This window comes from Equus przewalskii, chromosome 7 (genome assembly GCF_037783145.1).
Source record: "Equus przewalskii isolate Varuska chromosome 7, EquPr2, whole genome shotgun sequence".
Lineage (NCBI taxonomy): Eukaryota > Metazoa > Chordata > Mammalia > Perissodactyla > Equidae > Equus > Equus przewalskii.
Window position 1 is genome coordinate 80,336,046 of NC_091837.1, and position 23,492 is coordinate 80,359,537.

At 35.4% G+C, this 23,492-nt stretch overlaps 1 protein-coding gene across 50 annotated transcripts in view; it reads right to left on the reverse strand.

Annotated features, from left to right (window-relative positions):
• PIGN (phosphatidylinositol glycan anchor biosynthesis class N) overlaps positions 1-23,492 on the reverse strand; it is a 187,007-nt gene that overhangs the window by 146,193 nt on the left and 17,322 nt on the right. For 11 of the 50 annotated variants that reach the window (XR_011542785.1, XR_011542784.1, XR_011542786.1 and 8 more), the window contains 10 exons: positions 22,129-22,355; positions 19,114-19,366; positions 16,414-16,535; positions 15,846-15,944; positions 13,934-14,040; positions 8,415-8,539; positions 7,177-7,307; positions 6,140-6,256; positions 3,726-3,766; positions 549-608 (listed from right to left, as the gene is read on the reverse strand). Coding sequence is in view for 38 of the 50 variants with exons in the window: in XM_070630255.1 (XP_070486356.1) it covers positions 549-608; positions 3,726-3,766; positions 6,140-6,256; positions 7,177-7,307; positions 8,415-8,539; positions 13,934-14,040; positions 15,846-15,944; positions 16,414-16,535; positions 19,114-19,334 (1,023 nt within the window). In the remaining 12 variants the exon portion in view is untranslated. The remainder of the gene's footprint in view (positions 1-548; positions 609-3,725; positions 3,767-6,139; positions 6,257-7,176; positions 7,308-8,414; positions 8,540-13,933; positions 14,041-15,845; positions 15,945-16,413; positions 16,536-19,113; positions 19,367-22,128; positions 22,356-23,492) is intronic. The other 39 variants (XR_011542783.1, XR_011542782.1, XM_070630256.1 and 36 more) reach the window with 7 other exon arrangements.

The following is a 23,492-nucleotide window of genomic DNA, read 5'->3' on the forward strand; positions in this document are numbered from 1 at the left end:
ATGGTTAGCACTGGAATATGACTCTGGAGAGCCAAGGCACAGCAGTACAACAGGTGCAGTGTTGCTCTCCCCTAGTGTCGGGGCCCTGAGCAGACCAGCCCTGCCAGAGGACCACGGTTTGGTTCTTTCTTCAAGTCTCTGGAGCTCTCTTGGTTCCTGTTCATTTCCAAGCCTGGTTTTTGAACACCCCTTTGATTCAGTGAATCACCAATTCCTGCTTATAAATTTCCTTTAAATGGATTCATTTCTGCTTCTTGCAATCAAAAATTATTTATATATTTCCATCACATAACTAAAATACAAAGATATAAATCTGTATACATTTTAGAAAATACAAAATTTTAAAGAAAAGCTATTAGGCTTGTGTTCCATGTTGTAGACTATAGCACATACACAATTATGAGGTATTACATATTTAAAAAGAAATATAAAGGAAAATACAGTTTTAAATATAGTTGAAGATTATCCAGAAACACATAAAAAGTAAATTTTACTGTACAGTAATTTTCTTTTATTCTGAGAGTTGATAAGAAAATTTTATTCCTTACCACTGAATTAAGGGGAAAGGGAACTCCAATAAGAGAAGCCATCAATGGTGCGATATCAGCCTACAAACAGGAAAAGTTCAATTCTAAGAAGTCTATAGACATCAACCTTAAGTAATTTAATGCGACTGTATTTTGGAATATAACCGTGATATTTGTTATAATCCATTACCTTCAAACGTTTATTTAATACAAACTAGATAGTGAAACTAGATAGTGATCTCTAAAAATGTCCTTTACTAGAGGTACATGAACTTATGAAAAAGTAAATTTGAAAAGAAATCATTAAGAGCCCCAAATGTAAAACATACTAAAACAAAAACTTACTTACCCTAGTAACCAAGAACTTCACCACTTTATTAACAGTTTCTCAGTATTTCAAAAAGTATGCCTTAACTAGACAGATAACAAATAGCAACATCAGATTTTAACTGGAGAAATGTATATATTAACTGAAGAAAAAAAGCATGTATCAGAAGGAGGTTCGGCCAACTAGTGAAGTCCAGAAAAGATATAAAACAAACAAGAGGATCTTTAGACAAAAGATCCCAAAGACCATCTTGGACAGTTTCCCAGAAGAGCTGTTCATGCTTTCTGTCTCCATTTCCTCATCTCCCCATCACTCCTCCCCTATTCTCACTTGCTTTAACCCTTTATCATCCCACATGCCACCTTTCCTAAGAGAGCTAATAACCTCCATTTTTCTAAATCTAATTGACGGCTTTTATATTAGTCCTCACAATTTTTCAGGCAGTAAACTGCCTGGATGTCAGAATGCCCTTGGCTTGCAAACTCTGAGACCTTGAGCAGGTTATTTAACCTCTCCAATGCCTCTGTTTCCTTACCAGTTAAAAAATAAAAGTTTCTTCCTTATAGAGCTATGGCATGATTAAATGAGATTAAATTTATAAAGTACCTGGCATGTACTATTCCTGCAATAAATAGTGGCCACCACTGCTGTTGTGGTTATTATAATTAGTTGACCTCTCAAAAGCACTGTGTAGACCTCTCGCTTCCCGGCCTCTGTAACATCACACTCCACTGAGAGTCTTCAATCTCACTGTGGCTCTTTCCAGATACCTTCTCTAGTCCCCCATTTAAAGCTGGAGTTTGGTCCTGGGCTCTCAGTCCTTCTTACTTTTTCCATCTAAGTACAAAAAAACTGGAAAACTCCAACAGCCTCCTAATCGCCTTGTCTCTATCCCCCAGAATCCACTGGGCCTCCTGTAATCTGTTCTCCAGCTGCAGCCACAGCAATCCTTCCACATTAAATCGGATCACGTCACCCTCCAGCCTTTAAACGCTTCAAGGGCTTCCCTGAGCTTTAGGATTAAGTCCATAAGGCCCATTAGGGCCTGTGTGGTCTAGTGCCTACCTTCTTCTGCCTCATATCACACTACAGTCTCTGTTGCTCCGAACACCAGTTTCCTTCAAGATCCTTTGACATCCTGAGTACCCTCTTACCAGAGCTCTGTGCACATGTTGCTCCGTCTGCCTGGAAAGGCCTTCTCCTACTGCCTGGGCCTGGTAACTCCTAGTGATTCTTCAATCTCAGCTCAATCCTCAGTTTCTCAGGAAGCCTTTGCTGATCACACAATCTACCAGATACATCCACTCTATGCTCTCACGGGGTCACATGCCTCTTCTGTAGTACTTTTCACAGCTATAATGTTACATTTATTTGCATAATGATTTGATTATTATCTGTTTTCATCCCTAAACTATAAGTTGCCCAGGGCAAGGATTATGCTCTGCTTTTACTCACCATCATATCCCTTACACAGTGTTTAATGTTGATGTTTTAAAGTTTTAAAGTTAAGGTTAACGTTTGCACAATGTTTAAACACACTGCCGTCATATAACAATGCTGGTGGGAGAAATGAATAAAGAAATTCTCATCTAATGTTGATCTGAAGTAGGAATATTCAGAGAGCAATAGCTGAATCCATATCCAGTTTTTGATTATAATCCGGTGTGGCTAGAAGTAAAACATGTTCTTGTTTTACGGCCTTCAAATTATTCCTATCCTCTTGACAGTGATTTTTATTGCAAATTAATAAGTTGCTATTCTGATTTTATACATTTTCTTTTATTTGGGTAATATGCATCCATCCTGAGAGAAGAGAACATTCTTAATATGCTGAGAAAGAACAGGCTTCTGCAATCACAGGCCTGAAAATGGGATTCGAGACCTTGGTTTATCTACCACAGTAAGAAATGTCAGCTTGTGGGTGACCTGGAGAAGCTAAAAATATTCCTGCCGCTTTGGAGGCCACATACCAGTCATGCCACGCCTTCCACAAACAGTGAAAATGGCTGTTTACATAGCATATCTTCAACAAAGAAAATTCTGCGCTTCACATTTACAGATAATGTTACCAGTCTAACTCGATTAGGTTAGCCATGCATTTTCCTGTAATCTAAGGTTTCTAGCTGAGTATACTCATCACTTTTTTCCCATTGCATTTGTAAAGATCCTGGGTAGAATTAAAGATAAAATACATGTTAATAAAAACAAACAGTAACTGACATACTACAGGAAGGAAACTCGTAACGGGGTTTTATTACATCTGTGCTTAAAGCAACTAAGCAAAGGAACCATGACAAGAAAACACAGAAATTTAACAGGTATGCATATTTCAATTTACATAATAATTCTTTAATTAGCCAGTGTTATTTTGAGGGAGGCTTCTTCTTTTAGTTTTTTGTGGGGTTTTTTGGTGAGGAAGATTGGCTCTGAGCTAACATCTGTTGTCAATCTCCCTCTTTTTGTTGGAGGAACATTTGCCCTGAGCTAACATCTGTACCAATCCTCCTCTATTTTGTACATGGGATGCCTCCACAGCATGGTCCAAAAAGCAGTGTGTAGGTCCACGCCCTGGATCCAAACCCAGGAAGCCCAGGGCCACTGAAAGAACTTAAAGGGCATGAACTTAACCACTATGCCACCAGGCAGGCCCCTCCTTTTAGTTTTACTTGAGGCATTTTTTTTTTATTTTGCCAAAGGAGAGATTAGCTGGGTTGAAATATTTGCACTAAAAAGATTTTCCTTAGTAACAGAAATGCTTTGAAAACTCCTTTATCATCATTACTATTAATATCTTTTTTCAGATTTTTTTTGTCTAAACTTCTTATAGGAGTTAAAATTAAATTTCAATGTGATTAAATTGAAATGAATACCTGATTGATATCTTGCCTCTTCCAGTTCTCCAATTTCCATTCTGAAAGATACAGTTAAACACAAGAGCTGATGTTAAGATTTTTAAAAGAATAAATCATTTCATTACTATCAGTGGTCAATGCTTAATGGAAAACAAAAGTATTGGAAAAGTCTATTTTAAGCCTGATATGAACAAAAAGAGTACTTAAAAAGGCAGAGCTGTAGATTTTTAAAACTAAAATTTTAAAAGAATAACTGAAAAGTAAATATTTGGTGTTTTCTGCAACGATTTATCAAACTTTCAAAATGCTCAATTGGAGATAATTGTTTCCGTCTTTCCAAGATGGAAAGATGGGAGTAAAAGGCACAGTGATAACAAGTGTCAGCGTGAGCACAACTAATTACAATCCTGTAGAGAGGAACCACGCAACCGACAGTCTGCTAGTCCATCTCAGCTCTTCTTTTTTCTGTAACGCAGTTGCTTGCAAAATACTTAAAATTGTAGCTGTGGTTGTGGTTTTCCTATTGTCAGTAATTCCAAATGTTAAAATAGTATAGTCAGTTGCTATTAAAACTGCCTTCAAAGATAACCTCATTCCTATATTTTTCTACACATAAATTCAGAAATTTCAATAAATAGTAATCAAAACAAATGATTATGAGAGACCATGTCTTGATCTAACGACTTTAAGATATATTACCAAAAATGTTCTAAGATATTTTTATGATGAAATTTCCTTTAATAAGCTAATAAAGTTTAAAAATATGTTCCTGCTCCTACTAGTCAGTTACTAAAAATTCACACTTATCACTTGAGGAAAAACTACACACTCCCTTTCTCTATAACTTACAATATTCAATATTCCTATGAGAAAAAATACATTATTTCTGTAATGATTCTTAAAGTCATATGATTCTAAAGCATTAATTCACTGAGAAAACAAATGCCAAAATAAAGTTCTCTCTCTTAAGCACAAACATAGTATTTAATCTAACTTCTATTTAGACCCAATCTAATCCATTTACCACAGGGCACAGGAATATAAAGTGGTGCAGTTGCTTTGGAAAACAGTTTGGTGGTCTGCAAAAAACTAAACCTAGAGTTACATATGACCCATTTACTCCTCTCCTAGGTGACCACCAGAGAAATGAAAACACATGTCCACACAAAAACTTTTACACATATATTCACAGCAGCATTATCATAATAGCCAAAATGTGGAAACAATGCAAATGTCCACAAGATTACTGAATAAAATATGGTATATAAATACAATGGAATATTATTCAGCTATAAAAAATAAACTACTGACACATGCTACAACGTAGATGAACCTTGAAAATGTTATGCCAAGTGGACGAAGCTAGACACAAAGACCACACAGTGAAGAATTCCATTTATATGAGATGTCCAGAACAGGCAAATCCACACAGACAGAAAGTGGATTAATGGTTGCCAGATGATGGGGAGAGGAAATAATGAGTGACCACTAATGGATGAGGGTTTTGGGGGGGGGGGGGTGAGGGATGAAATATTTTGTAATTAGATAGTAGAGGTGATTGTACAATCTTGTGAATCTACTAAAAAAAAGTACACTTTTAAAATATGAATTTTATGATATGAGAATTATATCTCTATAAAAAAATAAATCCAAAAAAGAAAGAGTCTAAGAAAATTTTATTATACAAACCAAAAAGAATCTTTTATGATAGAAATACCTAAACACAGCTGTGAGTCCAAACCCCTGGAGAAGGTTTAAAAAAAGTATATTTAGGCCTCATCCAGACTCATGGAATCAAAACCTCGAGTGACAACATCTGGAAATCGGCATTTCTTTCATCTGTACGTTTAACACGTGCTTTGGGTGAGTCTGACGCAGTTAATCCAGAGTAAGGCATCTGAGAGGAATTTGTTTTGTCCAGTTAGCAAAACCTTTGGAACTCTGAAAAAAACCTTACCTTACAAAATAAGCAGAGCTCCAGGAAAAAGGAAGTCCTTCTCTTCACGGATTGAGAAACAAGAGAGGCTCGGGCACCACAGAGAGCCTTCAAAAGTATTAGAGACGGGGCAAAATCTGTCCAGTTGTGACACATCAACTGTGACAAATGTGTGATTTATCTGATTGATAGCCTTTGCAAGTAAGATCTGACTCAAGGGTTTAATCTAAATCCCAGTGATAATAAGACTTGTGAAAAAAAGCAACAGTATAATTTATCCTTGAACTTTCATAAGGCAAATAACTAAGACTGTATACTTCAAGCTGAATATTATAAACCAAATAATAGGAATCATACAAAAGTAATTCACAGAAATAGTAATGACACAAATATCAAAGTGAAAACTATAACTTGAAAAGTATTTCTTTATAAATTAAATTTTGGTTTTATTGAAAAATGTCATATTTATAAAAACAATGAAGATAAATGTTCATACCTTTCAAAAACGCATCTTCAAATTGCTGAGTTGATACGTTTTGGGGATACTTGATTCCAGCTCCCCAAGTGACAAAAGGAGTTAAAGTCTCTGAAGGATGACCAGCCCCATGGACACCTACAAATAAGACACCAAGAGTAATAAGACAAGTGTATAAGAACTAACTTACACCTAAATATTTAGTCTTTTAAATATGCAGTTTTAAAGAGTTAATCCATATATAGCTAACTCCAGCCACCACCACTCCCAAAGGCTTGCGACTCTCTATGACAATTAGTTTTAAAATATTCCCACTGAAAGTCGGAGCATCAACAACAAACAGGCAAAAACAAAAAGCAGAACTTCCGTTGGGTGACTCTGGTTGAAAGAAAAAGAAGAACAATAAGACTTAGAGGAGACAGCACCAGAGGAGCGCAGGAGGCGAAAGAACAGGGAAAGCTCTTTCGGGGAGTAACCACCCAAGTCTGGGGCAAGCAGTCGAGGCCAGGTCTGTTCTGGAGAGGACGGCAATGTCTCCAGATGCTTTTCTTCCAGACTACTCTGGCTGGAGTAGCCAAAAGCCCTTTACAGGGCTACAATTCTGGAATTCTGTATTGGAATTTGGGGGCGCACACCTCACCCTGCCTTATTTTGTTGGGTGTGCACCCACTGTGTTTGCCTCAGGAATCTCACAGGGAGGACGGGCTCCTCTAGTGTGGATTTTCAGGAGTCCTGGCCCCCCACTAATCCCACCTTACCCTCACCCCCTTTACCAACACATGCAGTTAACTCTGGGTAGATCAATATGAGGTATGTGTTGTTTTCTTCTCCAGACTGTTCTCAGATTTCTCATTTTAAATGAAAATAAATTCCTTTTATAGTTAGAAGAAAGATTTTTATATAAGATTAGTCTTTTTTACACTAACATTTAAGTATACAATTATACTTAGACACTTTGCATATAAGACATCTAATCCTCTTCAATATGATAAGATACCTGCAAGCTACATTTACACTACTTTAATCATAAAGTACATGATGTTTAAAGACAGACTAACCCCAGTCTGTCATTCCATGGTCAGCCGTAAAGACAAATGCTGTTTTCCCATCATTTCCATAAAAATGTTTAAACATAGACACAATTTCTTTTATTCCTGCATCGACTATTTTAATATTGTCCTTATATTCCCTGTTTAAAAAGAAACAGAAGAGCAAATTAAATAATATTAATTTTGAAAAATCAAATTTATTCAACATGAACTCATTACATTCAAAGTCAATAACTCCTGAAATACTTCTAGATTTCATCTTTAATATTTTAAAGTCAGAACTCTTTAGATTGTTAAAAATAGTTTTTTTCTTTTAAAAAAGCAAAAATATCTGAAATAGTTTTCATAAATGATTTAAAAGGAGAGTACTGATTAGCAAATACATTTTAATGAATACTTTTTAAGTCTCAAAAGCAATAAGGATGACTTTCAATTTCATATCTCTCATAACGCAAGCTATATTGTTCTTGCCACATTAATAGGTAAGTATCACTGTTTCAAGTATAGAATATTTTCATCCCCTAGAATGTGTGTGATAATATAATATAATGTTTTGAACAAATTATATTTAAGCTCCCCAAACAGTTGAACAAAGTTGGTTTGGTAGGAATTCCATCACTTACAACAGAGCATCAAGTTAAAGAAGGGGAGCTGAGGTATTGATTACTGGCAGGGGACCAACAGACTCTACAGTTACAGTTAGACTAAGCTAAAACAAATTTGAAATAAAGAATAAAAGCATAACGTGGATTCTTCCTCTTTCTCATGGTCTGCAAAAGTGAGAAAAATATTTGCTGTTCTACATAAGGAATGCTACTGAAATACAGCATACAAAACTTTATACAATTATTTGCTAGACACGATACTGATTAAATGGAACACATAAGGAATAGCTAATTACAACTTTTTGTGATATAAATATTAACACCACAAAATGCTTTTTATTTCAAGATTTACCAAAATATATAGTATATAGGTTTTTTTTCTCTGCCTTGATAAATTAAGAATATGGAATATATGTACAAGATCTATTTTACTTATGTTAATGTGTAGTCTGGCCACAGCACATGTGATTTTAGCCAATATATCATACTACATCTCATATCATTGAGAACTGACTCTACTTTAGAGTTGTTTAAAATATAAATTCTGTTGTGCTAATTAAAAAGAAAACATAATACTTTAAAGTTCAAACAGAACAGCTGTTTCCCTCAAAAACTTGAAATTAAACAAAGCTTTAAAATTACCTCGATGATGGTCGGTGAGCATGTCCATTTGTATCTATTCCTAATAAATGTAAGAAAAAAACTATTTTCTCTTCGTTTAGTTTAGAAAACAAAGATTGGTTGTTTCTGGCAGCACGAAAGAATTCCTGTATGCAACAAATCAGTTAAAAAAATTTAGTTTATTTATTTTATTTAAAAAATACTTCTGATGAAAACATCTAATTAAATTTATACATAACTATAAAATTAAATTATCTTATTTGGTTTAAATTTGTCCTCAGGACCTCCCAACACAAAGTACTTGTTGTCACATTATACATCTCTGTTCAAATAATGAATGAGTGAGCTATTTTCTATGTTATAATTAGCCCAAAAAAAGGTAACAGAAAGGGGATCTTGATTTCACAAAGATCTCACAACACTGAATAAAATGCAGCAGATTGAAGAAATATTTTAAGAGTCAAAAATAAAAAAGTACTAGTGGCAACAGTTTAGAAATGCTCTATCGTTTTTAAATGTTTTCAGAGCTGGACTACTTCTTGTTGTCCTGTCTGTTCCCACCCTAGTCCAAGCATAACCTCTCACTTAGAGCATTAGGAACAGCCTCCTCACTATTACCTTTGCCAAGGGACTAGAATCTGTTCTTTACATCGTGTGATACAAAAATGTCCGCTTAATGAAATATGGTTCAAAAATTATTATATCAATTTTATAACAATCAACTGGATTCATAAAGCCCTTCTAAGACAAAGGATTCACCCTGGACTTCTATACACATGAACACATAAGTAAGTACCTGCGGAGAGTACTTTTAAGTTATTTTAAATAAGTCAACAGGCTATGCCAAGATATATAATTACTGCTCACATAAATGTCTCTAACTATAAAAGACGTTAACTTTAATAACAAGAGATGTTTAACTTTCCCAGAAAAGTCTTAAGTATTTTTTCAAATTATTCTTCACTATTATGAATATTACAAATGGTGCCATTAAACAAACTAGCTATTTAAGAATAAAAACATAATATGTAACCTGCTACCATCTTCCTGAAAAGCAAAAAATTGCCTCCTAACTTTCATATACATTCTACTTAGACCCAAGAAATTTTAAATCTAGATGGAAATGGCAAGTTCTTCAAAAGAAAGGAGTTAAATTCTAAAGATACAACTGAAAGCTAACAAAAAACAAAAAAACTTAGCAACCGAATTTGAGTCAAATTTATAATTTGTTCCATGACTGGTGAAAAATATTCAGCTATGTAAAAAGTGCTATTCATTCATATATGGACACAAGATTGGAAAGTTATGAAATATTAATCTTACAGAGCTCAACCCGTTAGATTTCTATTGCCTTTTACAAAGTTGGTCTTTTGGACATAAGATGTGAAATATACTCCTAGCTTCTTTGCTAATACTCAGTATACTTATACCCATCAGCCCCCACTTTTTCTCAGCCCCCCTGTGTTCAAAGGCACTCATTCATTTCTGTACTCAACAAATATTTACTAGGCATCATAGGAAGCTGCTAGATGACTACCCCAACATGCACTCTCCCTTTCTCTCTGAGTAAAAACCTCTGATTTTATGGGAATCTCAATGCTCAAAACCAACATATTTCCCATCCTCTCTCACAGCTAGATGTGCCTTTGCGGTTGTGGCCAATGAGATTCAAGTCAAACATTTCAGTCAAAAGGCTACATGGACTTAAGGCTCTTTGAAGTAAATATAATTTAGTAGGAGAAAAGGTTCTTTTTGATTCCTTGTACTATTGTCCTAAAACATTGAAATAATGGCTGGAACTCTAGCATCTCCTGGATCAAGAGACAACTTTGAAGATAAAACTCACGCTCTGAGGAGAGAGGAGAAATTTAGGAGCCTGGGTCTTAAAGACACTGTGGAACCACTATAGCAATCCTGGGCTGCAGTAGTGCTGGGCTGCATTAATCCTGGGCTGCTCTACTATCTTTACTGAGATAGAAGTACATTATTAAGCTATTTTCTTTTCCTATTACACAAAGCTGAACCTAATCTAAATTAATAAATGTACTATGTGCCAGACAATTCCTTGATAGGAATTTAGAGTTAACAATGAGAAAAAGTATCTCTGCCAACAAGAGGCACATAGGACTGAAGGGGGATATGCCAATGTAGCAACAATTATGGTAACGCACAATAAAGTACTAAGAGGTATTAAGGCATAGAGAAGAGGGTGATCTAAGCCGAACTGAAAGTGGGGTAAAGCAAAGGAAAGTCTGGAAGACCTAATAAAGGAGATGATACACGAACTGAGTTTTAAAAAGCAGAGATTCAACATAGATGAACCTTAAGGATATCATGCTAAGTGAAATAAGCCAGTCACAAAAAGACAAATACTGTACGATTCCATTTTTATGAGATATCTAGAGTAATCAAATACAAAGAAACAGAAAGCACAATGATGGTTGTCGGGGGCAAGGGGAGGGGGAAAATGGGAAGCTGTTGTTTAATGAGTACAGAGCTTCATATTTGCAAGATGAAAAAGTTCTGGAGATTAGCTGCACTACAATGAGAATATAGCTAACACTATTGAACATGTACACTTAAAATCGGCCACCATGGCAAATTTTCTGTTTGTGTATTTTACCACAATTAAAAAAAAAAAAAAGTGAGTGAAAAGGTGCAGGGATTTGTAAACTGTTTGGCTTGAATCAAGCATGAGTCTCTGGCCAGGACACAATGTCCAGGTGAGACGCCTGACTCCCTCTCTAGCCTTATCTCAGACCTTACTCCCAGGCAGTGTTCCCAAGATAGAGGCCAAGATTTACCTAATGTTGTTGGTCTGAAATACTCTTCTCCACGTGCAATCCAGACCCATCCATTTCTTTGGTTCTTACACTTCAGAGATCAACTCAAAATCCTCAGGAAGGCCTTCCCTTAACTGTTCAGTCTAGATCAGAATTTTCTACTGACATATTCTTAGTCTCTGTATTTTTCCTTCATATCACTTAACCATTGTTGATAATTTCATATTTTTGTTATTACTCGATTAATAGATATCTCTCTACCATATTTTATGAAGCCCTGGGCAAATCTTTTTTTATGTTCACTGTCATCTCACCAATACTAGCAATGTTGAAATAAAGAAAGGAAAAAAGACATAACATCAGGCCAACCACCAGCTATACCTGCCCATCCACAAGGAATCAAATCCATGATTTTGGAGCATTTTTAGCTATGTATATGAAATTAGAAGCCAAGGGCCTTTAAGTAGGTGCTAACATAAGTAGATTATATTAAGAAGTGATAATTAACAAAGTAATTTGTTAATTTTTTTAAAGAGATTTTATTTAACTTGCAAATTTTCCCTGTTGACAAAAGTGTATGTTAAATGAAAAAGAAAATTTCAAGGAAAAAGATCCTGAAAAAAGAAATAGAGTTTACGAAAGAAGGTACTGAGCACTTAATTTCTGCCAAGAGAATACAAAAGGTAATACAGGCACATACTGAGGAGTACCTTTACAAACAAACAAACAAAAATGACCGTATTGTGGAGAAGTCCACAATGTCAATTCAAAACACAGTACTGGTGGGGCTGGCCTTGTGGTGTAGTGGTTAAGTTCATGCGTGAGCTTTGGCAGCCTGGGTTTTGCAGGTTCGGATCCCAGCTGTGGACCTACACACTGCTTATCAAGCCATGCTGTGGCGGCATCCCACACACAAAATAGAGGAAGATTGGCACAGATGTTAGCTCAGCAACAATCTTCCTCAAGCAAAAAGAGGAGGGTTGGCAACAGATGTTAGCTCAGGGACAATCTTCCTCACAAAAATAAAAAAGACAGTTCTGGTAAAAAGAAGAATCATTAAGGGTCAACCAATGAATGCTTCTTACAACAGATGAATTATAGGTTGCAATTTGAGATGAGAAAAAAATGGATTGGCAGAAAGGAGAGAGCCAATATCCACCCACAATTGACTTTCACACAATTTTTGAAAATATAAATTCTCCTGGATTGCTGGTGAAACTAGGATAATTGTCACTATTAAATCCAAATCTTTATTTCTAAAGGAAACTCACAGATCTCACATGGTTCCACTACTGTAAGAGACTGGTTCTGTGGTCAATGGAAGATCAAGAAGGTTCACCTAGAATAATTCATCAAACTAGGAATGAAATGCAGGTTTCCTGAATTCCAATCTAGGGCTCATTTTACTGTCAGAAACATGGAATTTAAAAAGGTTACCTTTTTAAAATTATTTTTTAAAAACTTCTATAACAATAGAAAGAATAAACTAATGGAACTTCATCAGACTAAAGTGCTTCTTCAAGGCAAAGGAAAACAGGATTGAAACAAAAACACAACCCACTAACTGAGAAAAAAATATTTCCAAGTCATACATCTGACAAAGGCTTAATATCCTTAATATATAAAGAACTCACACAACTCAACAACAAAGAATCAAATAACCCGATCAAAAAATGGGCTGAAGACATGAACAGACATTTCTCCAAAGAAGATATATGGATGGCCAATAGGCACATGAAAAGATGCTCATCATCGCTGATCATCAGGGAAATGCAAATCAAAACTACACTAAGATACCACCTTACACCCATTAGAATGACAAAAATAACTAAAACAAATAGTAACAAATGTTGGAGAGGTTGTGGAGAAAAAGGAACCCTCATACACTGCTGTTGGGAATGCAAACTGGTGCAGCCACTATGGAAAATAGTATGGAGATTCCTCAAAAAATTAAAAATAGAACTACCATATGATCCAGCTATCCCACTACTGGGTATCTATCCAAAGAACCTGAAATCAGCAATTCCAAAAGTCCCATGCACCTCTATGTTCACTGCAGCATTATTTACAATAGCCAAGACATGGAAGCAACCTAAGTGCCCATCAAATGATGATTGGATAAAGATGTGGTATATATATACAATGGAATACTACTCAGCCATAAAAAAAGAACAAAATCATCCCATTTGTAACAACATGGATGGACCTTGAGGGAATTATGTTAAATGAAATAAGCCAGATAGAGAAAGACAATCTCTGTATGACTCCACTCATATGAGGATTTTAAACATGTGGACAAAGAGAACAGATTATTGGCTACCAGGGGAAAGGGGGGGCGGGGAGTGGGCACAAAGGGGGAAGGGGTGCACCTACAACAAAACTGACAGACAATAATGTACAACTGAAATTTCACAAGATTGTAACGTATCATTAACTCAATAAAAAAAATAAAAAAATAATAATAACCTAGTTAAACAGGAAAAAGGCAGCGAGAGAGGGAGAAATTGGAGCAAGAAGAGAGTATTGATTTATTTTTCAGAAATACAAGCGTAACGATAAAAAAAAACTTCTATTAATTGATTATTGTAGAACGTGTAATTTCTTAGAATCTAGTCTTTTTAAAGTGGTGTGCTACAAAACAGAACTTTCAAGTTCATGGAAGTAGAAAAAAACTAAGATGGAGTTACTAGTAAATCAGTTTCTAGTACCTTAGGTACAAATATATGTGCTGTAGATTAACCACTCAATAGCACGTACCTTAACATTATCAAAAACCCACGTATCCAGTTTTGTTACATCATGAGCACCAAAATCCTCATCATCAGCATCATAAGTATGTATAAAAACATGGTCTCCACTAACATCTGAAAAGGAAATTTGGGGAAAAAAGACTTTAACAATCTTTTAAACTGTCATAAAATATGTAAGTCATTTAAAGATTTTTGTGAGTAACCAGATTTTTCAAAAAGATTTTGTATTATGCTGGGAAGAGAAAGATGAGAGGAATAATTCAACATTTATTTTACATGCCACAGACCATGCTTTGTACTTTAACATATGCTGTTGCTTTTTGTTCTCACAATAACATATTCTAGTTTTACAGATACACTACATGTAAGTTAATTAACTTGCCAAAGTCACAATGCCAATATACAATAGGACAAAAATAAACTATAACAAACCAAAGTTTGTTGATAAGGATTAAACTAGTCAAAAAATGTGTGCATCCTTAGGATGTTACGATCTAAAACAGATGAAGTCATTTAGTTTACAAAACTTCCTAAAGCAAGAAGGAAACTGAAATACTTCACTTCTTTTATTCATAGTATGTTCATTTTTCTCAATATAAGGGAATAAATATTGCTTATTGCCAAACAGTCCGAAGAGTCAACAAATATATTAATCTTATACATTTGCAAGATTTTATTAATAATCTAATCAATTTAGTGAATTTCTGAGTTAGATAGGCCCTTACAGGTCATAACAAAGAGATATAACAAAGTAGTGACAATCTCTGATAATATCAGTTCTGCTCTAATGACATTAAGCCACTGTTCAGCCATTCTCCTTCCCACATCTTAAGTAAAGACTGAGTGTGTTTGTTGATTACCATAAGAAATGGAACATCCCTGTTGGATGGCCTCCATTTCAGGCATTGGTCCTGTCCTATCAACTGGAGCCAGAAGTAGGAAGGGAAGTTTGGTGAGCCATAGCAACTTAATCCACCCTCACCACTACCAGTCCCCCAAAGCTAAGCTGCTTTCCGAAAAAAGAAGTCTATAAATAGCAAGCAGTGTGAGGTTTGTTGGCCTGCCCTACATAACAATGTTTTATGAATATCATACATAAAATTCTAAACATATATTTTGCTTTTGAGACATATAATAATCTTCAATAATTCCAATTATTATAATTACACCCATGGCTAAGTAAATTTGTCACAAAAACTTTTCATTACATGAAATGACCAATCATTCTGCTCCCACTAAAAAGCATTTAATGACATAAAATTCAAATTGAATCCAACTGATTTTAGAAAATAATATAAGTGAATTTTCTAATCAAGAGATGTTCTGTACTTGTAGATTCATGCACAGAAACAAATAAAACAAATCCAAATGGCATGATCTTGAACATATGAAAACAGAAATTATAAATATAAACTTTAACGTTTAAATCTATATGTGAATATCCACTAACTTCTTAATAATTTATCAAAGTAAAATGAACCAGACATCAACATCATCATCATGAGAGATTATGTGACAAGCACTTTGCTAAAAGTTTCACATGAATTATCTAATTTAATCACAAAAACAAACCTATGAGATATAAATTATTATCACATTTTACAAAAAGGGAAATTAAGGTTCAGAGAAGTTACCTAACTTGCCCAATATTATAAAGCTGTTAAATGTTACAGTCATATACCATTTCATCGAATCCAAGATACTAACAACCGTATGATGTGCCAATATTTCAAGTACAACTAAAAAGGAAAAATCAAACTGACATCTCTATCCACTGTAATACACATCCCTACTTCAGAGATGTTAAATATATAAAAGCATGTATCTCAGAATCAATAAAATACAGTAATATATTAGAAATTATCTTATTGATTTATTACCTATTTACTATCTGAGGAAATATAATCAATGACTCTTACCTTTGGCAAACATAGACAAGATATCCGGGCTTCCCCAGCCCCATGTGTACTTGCTTTCATTAAGAAGAGAATCAAATTCTACAGGATTTTCCTTCCATCCTTCAGGTAAGTAAGAAAAAAAGCAAACACTAACAATAGTAATAGATACATGGCGAAGTATTAGTATAGCCCCTAAAGAAGTATTCTTAAAATAATAACGAGGATTAATTGCAGAACAAATGCAAAACTAATAAAAGATTTTGTCACATGTATTATACCACAAAATTTTTAAAAAGCTTACAATAGATAATTTACTTCTTACTAAAATATAGACTCACTTTTGTACTTTTGAGAGTTAACATGTAGGAAAACCATAGATCCATCCAATCATATTCTTCCAATAGTACAGGATGATAAAAAACTAAAGTTTAATTATTCAATCAACACCAGTGTGTTTTTGTAAGGCATACTAAAACATTTGTCAAAAGTATCTCAAAACACACCTTACTGTGTGTCATGATTCAGTGTTAAAGCAGCAATATTTACGCAATAAGTTTTTCATGTGACAAATGGTCTAAATAGGCGATACCTTTGGCAACTGCACTGACATCTTCATAAAAACCAGCTATTAGGGCGACATGACCTGGCCGAGATTCAGTTGGCACACGAGTATGAGAAATCCCCCAGCTGCCTTCATGCATTATGATATTCCTAAAAGATACCACAGATGAATAGTTAACATAGACCAGGATTAAATGCTCTGTTAAGGCTTTAGAATAAGATTATTACAGAAGGAATTGAAACCAAAAAAGTGAATCAAAATTTAAAAAGATAAGAAACGTTCCTGACGCCAGCTGAGCCCAGTCCTGGCCCTCCTGCCTGCTGGATTCAGTAGCATAAGTGAGCTCAGGTAAAACAACCAACCACCAACCACCACACAGAATCATGAGACAAAATATACCTCTATTGTTTTTGTTTTCTCCCCAAATCCCCCAAGTACATAGTTGTATATATATTTTTTTTAGTTGTGGGTCCTTCTAGCTGTGGCATGTGGGATGCCGCCCCAAGGTGGCCTACTGAATGGTGCCATGTCTGCGCCCAGGATCCGAACCCTGGGCTGCAGAAGCGGAGCGCGCAAACTTAACCACTCGGCCACAGGGCCAGCCCCACCTCTACTGTTTTAAGCTATAAAGTATTGAGATGCTTTGTTACATAAGAAATAACTGATATGAACAATATTATTCTATTGACGTTAAATTTTATTAGGTGTGATGATGGTATTGTGGTCGTATAGGAGAAAGTCCTTATTCTTAGGAGAGACATGCTGGAGTGTTTATGGGTGAAGTGTCATAATATCTTGCTTTCAAACTGTTTAGGAAAAAAATAATTAGAAGTTTAAGCATGTGTGGGTATATGTGTATGTGTATTGAGAGAGAGAATACAAATATGAAAAAAAAAGTTAATTTTTAAATCTAGGTTAGCAGTATACAGATGTTGATTATATAATCCTTTCAACTTTTCTGTAGTTGAAAAATCCCCAAAATAAAAAACTAAGGAGAGGGGAAACGGCTACACTCCTAATTGGGAGTTAAATTATATTCCTAAATTTGAGATTAGAACAGGCAAAGTGTTCTTTTGCTAAAATGTATCAACATTCTTTAAGCTATATCACAGTGTTCTGAAAAATTGGGTGAAGAAAGCAAAACCACCAGTAATGCCATTGCAGGGGAAAGAGCGGCAGAGCAACAAGATATAAAACAACGACAGCATTGCTAACATTTTTCAAGATAAATGCTTGACTCTCCAAATGTTCTGTAGAAAAATATCTGTAAGTACTAGTTTAGATACTTAATATTGATTCACCTCATAATAAAACCAATTTTGGTAAAATACATACATAATAATTAAAAGGCTTGAAAACTACTGAACCACACATTAAGGGAGAAATATTTTTTAACCTCTTCAGTTATATAAAGAAAACCGAACTTAGAAAGAGGGAGGTATAAACAAATTTGGATACCTCTGTATAAAAACAGTTTGATCAATTCAGACCATATATTTAAAAAAATAAACTAAGAAACAAAACGTAGAAGATTCCTGAAACTGTAAACACACAATGACATACAACACAAGGCACGTCAACTGTGTGAGCCCTTGGCCCGCCACCTAACACCCAAAGGAGAAACAAGTGCTACCAGAAAAGCTCGTCTTTTCTTAACAACCTGTATATTTTTATTTTATTAATTTTGCAGTGAACTATATTTCTCTCCTTTCTTTGAAAACTAAGAAATTCACCAAAATACATCACTCAAATTTTTTAATTATTTGTAGGAATTTATGTTACACATTTTTGTGTGCTGAACTTAACTCTGCTTTGATCTTATTTTCCTACTCATATTTTCCTATTGCCCTGAGTGGTTCATTTATTTATTTTTATCCTTTAGTATATTATGCATTTCTTTGAACCACCATAAATTTATTTCTGGAAATTCAACCTAGAATTCAAGTTCATTCATTCTTCTAGCAGTCAGCAAATATTTATTAACTGCCTACAATGGTCTAGGAACTGGAGATAAAGTGTTGTACAAAACAAAGGCGCAGCCTTCCTGGAACCTGCATATGCTAAGTACTACAAAGAAAAATAAAACAGAGTAAAGGGATAGAAGGTAATGATCACAGATAAGGTCAGGGGAAGATGCAATATTTTAGAGAAATTTCCACTTGAATTTGAGTTTTAGTCTCTCCACAACAGCATTAGGAAGGGCTTTTGAGGGGCTTGCCACTAATCAGAAAAAGAACAATTGTTTGCAGAAGCCCCATAAGTCCAAAAAATTAAACATTTCTATTTAAAGCCACTTAAAACCTAAAATTACACTGCACAGTGATATAGGCTTGGAAGGGCTTTATATACTATACAGAAGGCTTATTTTGAGTTGAAGTCTGTATTTTCTAGTTAAACATCATTGCAATTAGCAGTTCATTAACATTTATGCTTGTCATTATTTAAAAAATTTAACAGGCTTGTTTTATAAGAAAAAGATAACATAATGAGTTGTAAGACAGATCTGAGAAATTAGGACATGTTTGGCCAAGCAGCTAAGGTCGTACATTTCACTTCACCTGATATCAACTTCCATAACAACAGAAATAACTTGCTAATCCATAAGACAATGGCCAATGTATATGTGCCCTATTCTCTTTCTCGTCATCACTCTTGTGCCCAAGATGAGATAAATAGTATCATGATAATATTTTCCAGAGGTGCATCTGTACCAGTTGACATGCTTACCTAATAAATGGTGCTCTGGAATCTCCATTTTCATCTAACTCATAAAGTGAATCTGCTCGCAGGCCATCAGCAACAAACAGCACTAATCTTCTTGCTGGAGGAGGCAATGACGTAAACTGAGGAGTCATTCCATGAACCAAAGGAGATGTAAAATAAATATCAAAGATGGAGGCGAAGAACACAAAATGTACGAGCAATCCCAAAATAAAGAACAGCAGCATATCCAGTGTAACTCATTAATCTTCAAGAAAAACTGAAAGAGGGAACAAAATTAAATTGGGTAAACCTTAATGAATCATGTATTTTCACATATTTTGATGACTATGTGTAGATTGAACGTATATTTAAAAATATTACAGTACATAACTCATAACTTCATTTTCATTTATGGGACTAACAATAAGCATTATTTAATAATGAGATAATACGGAAATAAAATACATGATAAAGTACACTCAAGCAAAAAGAAAAAGTTCAAGCATAATAGTAAACAATTAGCACTAATAAACTATTTATAGTAAATTTAAATGCATACTAAGCTCATAAAAACTAACATAGGATCCAAAAACCGAGAAAGAGGGGGCCGGCCCCATGGCCAAGCGGTTAAGTTCGTGCGCTCTGCTTTGGTGGCCCGGGGTTTCGCAGGTTCGGATCCTGGGCGCGGACATGGCACTGCACATCAAGCCATGCTGAGACAGCATCCCATATGCCACAACGAGAAGGACCCACAACTAAAAATACACAACTATGTACCGGTGGGCTTTGGGATAAAAAGGAAAAATAAAGTCTTTAAAAAAAAAAAACAGAGAAAGAATTAAATGAGTCCTAAAATGAATTAGGGTTCATTGAAATCAAATCCTGAATAAAATAGAAAATATAACTATATAACTCGTGGTACTCTTGGTTGCCCACACAATAACTGTTGATATTCTTGGAATTTAAGATTATTTAAATGTTTGTGGATTATTTTTGACTTTTTGTTATCAGTTTAGGAGACTTCCATCTTCTCTTGACTACTACCAAGTTGAGCAGACAACACGCATTTTGTTTATTTAACTGAATTATAGGGAGGAAAAAGTAGTTAAATTTCATCTACGCTTCAGAAAATTGGCACTCATTAAGGGAACATTATTTTAGTTCCCTGAACCAATACAAAAAGCAAAAGGTTACATTCATTCATTCAGTAAAAGTGTTCTGTGCACATATTATGTGCATAATTGTGTGCTGGGGTTCTACAGAGAACACCAAGAAAACATAGTTGCATCTGATGAGCTTACAAATACTAAGCAAAGTGAAACATTTGAATAACCCTGTAAGACAGTATGCCATTAACTGTCAAGATCAAACTGTCCATTGGAGTACTTTTCAAGCCAGTCTGTAATTCGCTTTTGTTGATGAATCTCTCTGTAGATTAAAAACAACAATAAAGTACTCTAACTTGTCTTTCTTATAATGTAACCGCATTAGTTACATATAGTGACTCTGGGCTGAAAAACACCAAAGATGAGGTAATTTTAATTACAGATACATCTTATTCTTCCTGGCCTGAAGAATTACATCATAGAAGGAAAAAATGGCAAAATATCCTGCCAAAAAACTGAAATATTGGGAAAAACACCTTATTAAAGTCAAGCACATCATAAAAAGAAAATAAAATAGAGCAAATGGTCAAATCATGGGCCACTTTTTTCTTGAGAGAATCAAGAGTCAATTAAATATCAAAGATATTCCACAAAGTATGAAAATCCCTTAGAGAGTAGATGCTATTCTGCAATCTAAGACAAAACCCTCAAAATAAACATTCTGCTTTTTTGGGCCAGCCCTGGTGGCCTAGTGGTTAAGTTCGGTGCGCACCACTTTGGCGGTCCAGGTTTGGTTCCCAGGCACAGATCTACACCACTTGTCCATCAGTAGCCATGCTATGGTGGCAGCTCACATACAAAAAGAAGAAGAATGGCGGCAGATGTTAGCTTAGGACAAAATTTCCTCAACAACAACAAAAAAAATTGGCATTTTTCTTTTTTAAAATTGGCCCTGGGCTAACATCTGTTGCCTGTCTTCCTCTTTTTTTTTCTTCTTCTCCCCAAAGCTCCCCAGTACAGTTGTATACTCTAGTTGTAGGTCCTTCTAGCTGAGCTATTTGGGACACCATCTCAGCATGGCTTGATGAGCGGTGCTAGGTCTGCACCCAGGATCCGAACGAGTGAAACCCTGGTCTGCCAAAGTGGAGAACATGAACTTAACCACTAAGCCATGAGGCCAGCCCCCAGCTTTTTCTAATATACATAAGCTTCAACTACACAGCAAGTACTATCTTAATAATGGTATTCTGAATACAAAAATAAAACATAATCACTGTGGTTAGTTTGGAAAACAAAGAAAAACTATCTACGATTCTACCACCTAAAGAAAAATGTTAACAGTTTCTTAGAATTTTCATCCTATCTACATTTTTACAGAGGCTCACAATTTTCCATATTGATTTTTTCCTTTATTATACATTGACATTTCTCTATTATTTGGGAAAAAAAAAACGACCTCTTCCTACACATCATTTACCATTACCACACACTATTCTATGGGTGCATCTTAATTTTCCTGATCATCCCCATATTGTTAGGCATTGAGGCTTTCTCCAATTTTTCACTATTAAAAGTGTCAATGTGATTAATGTAAATTTGTACATAATTTTTATAACTTTTCAGACATTTCACATTATGTGTTTAAGATACTGCCTATACGTGCAATCACTGAGTCAAAGGCTCTGAGCATCTTTAAGGCTTTTGATATACTGTACATGGAAATGATTTTTTTCAGCTGAATACTGATTCTCCTAATAATAAATTAAATACTTGCAATATGTAATTCTCTTCTTGCTTATCTCACAAGCCCTCCTAAAGAAAAAGCCATCATTTCAAATAGATGCAGTATAACAAACTAAATTTGATGAATTAAAAAGGAGACATTGAGTAGAATATTCTAAATGACAAGATTTCTTTCTTTAAAGATTGGTACCTGAGCCAACAACCGTTGCCAGTCTTCTTTTTTTCCTTTTCCCCAGAGCCCCCCAGTACACAGTTGTATATTCTACTTGTGGGTCCTTCTGGTTGTGCTATGCGGGACGCTGCCTCAGCATGGCCTGACGAACCGTGCCATGTCCGTGCCCAGGATCCCAACCGGTGAAACTCTGGGCTGCAGAAGTTGAGCCCGTGAACTTAACCACTCGGCCACAGGGCTGGCCCCTAAATGACAAGATTTCAAACAGAGAAATTATTACTAATGTCAGTGTTTCAAGAGAGGAGACTGTGGTCAACTTTGTCAGATACACTTAAAAGATTAAAAAGATTAAAAGATTAGAGAAAGAGCAGGGCAGCAAAGAGTGATTTGGCCACTTGAAGTTCTTGTTAACCTTGTTGAGAAATTTCAACAGAGTAGTGAAAGCTGAGCCCCATTAAAGTGCTTGTTTGAACATTGAACGGGAGGTGAGGGAGGGTAAGATAAGAGAATGAGTACAGCTCTTTGGGAGAACGTTGAGTCTGAAGACAAGAAACAGGAAAACTGATGTAGGGCCAATATGGGGGTTTCCTCACCTAGGAGATACTAGACAATCTGTGTGTTGAGGAGCAACTTAGAATATAGAAAGAAATTAATGCTGCAGCAGAAAGCTAAAGTAACTACACAAGTAAAAAATCCTTGTGAAATCATGAAGAGATGGAACCTAGAGCACAAGTGGAGGAGTTGGCCTACTCCTCGTTGGCCTGGGACCTTCCTGCTTTGGGCACTGAAAGTCTTGTATCCAGGGAAACCTCTCTGTCCCAAGCATGCTACCTCTGGGCTCTTCAATTGGTTCTCCCTATGGCAGGCTTCTTGTCATCTTTCATGCATCTTCTCAAATGTGTCACCTCCTCAAGGTTTCTCTGACAACCCAGAAGTAGACTCCCTCCCTCATTTTCCTTGATTTAAACAATTATACATTCTGTATTTATTGCTAAAATTTACTTAATGTTTCTCTTCCACTCGAATGTGAGTCCCATAAGGACAAAGATTGAGGTCTTATCTTGTTCACTACTGTATGTCCCACCTAGTGACAGAGAGCAGCTGCTGCATCAGTTTTTTTTAATGAACTAATTAAATGAATGGCAAAGTAATTTTGGCTAAGATGAATCTTATTTCAATTCAACAACATTTATTCAAAACCTACTACTTCTCCAGTCTTACGCTCAGCACTGGAAATAGAAAAAGGAATAGACATGGTCCCTGCTTTCCAGATGTCCAAAGAAGGGAGGCATGAAAATAAATGCACCTCAGTATAACAGGCATTCAGTTTAGCAGGGCCCCAAGAAGAGGGCAATGAACCCAACCAAAGGAAAGGCTTTGAA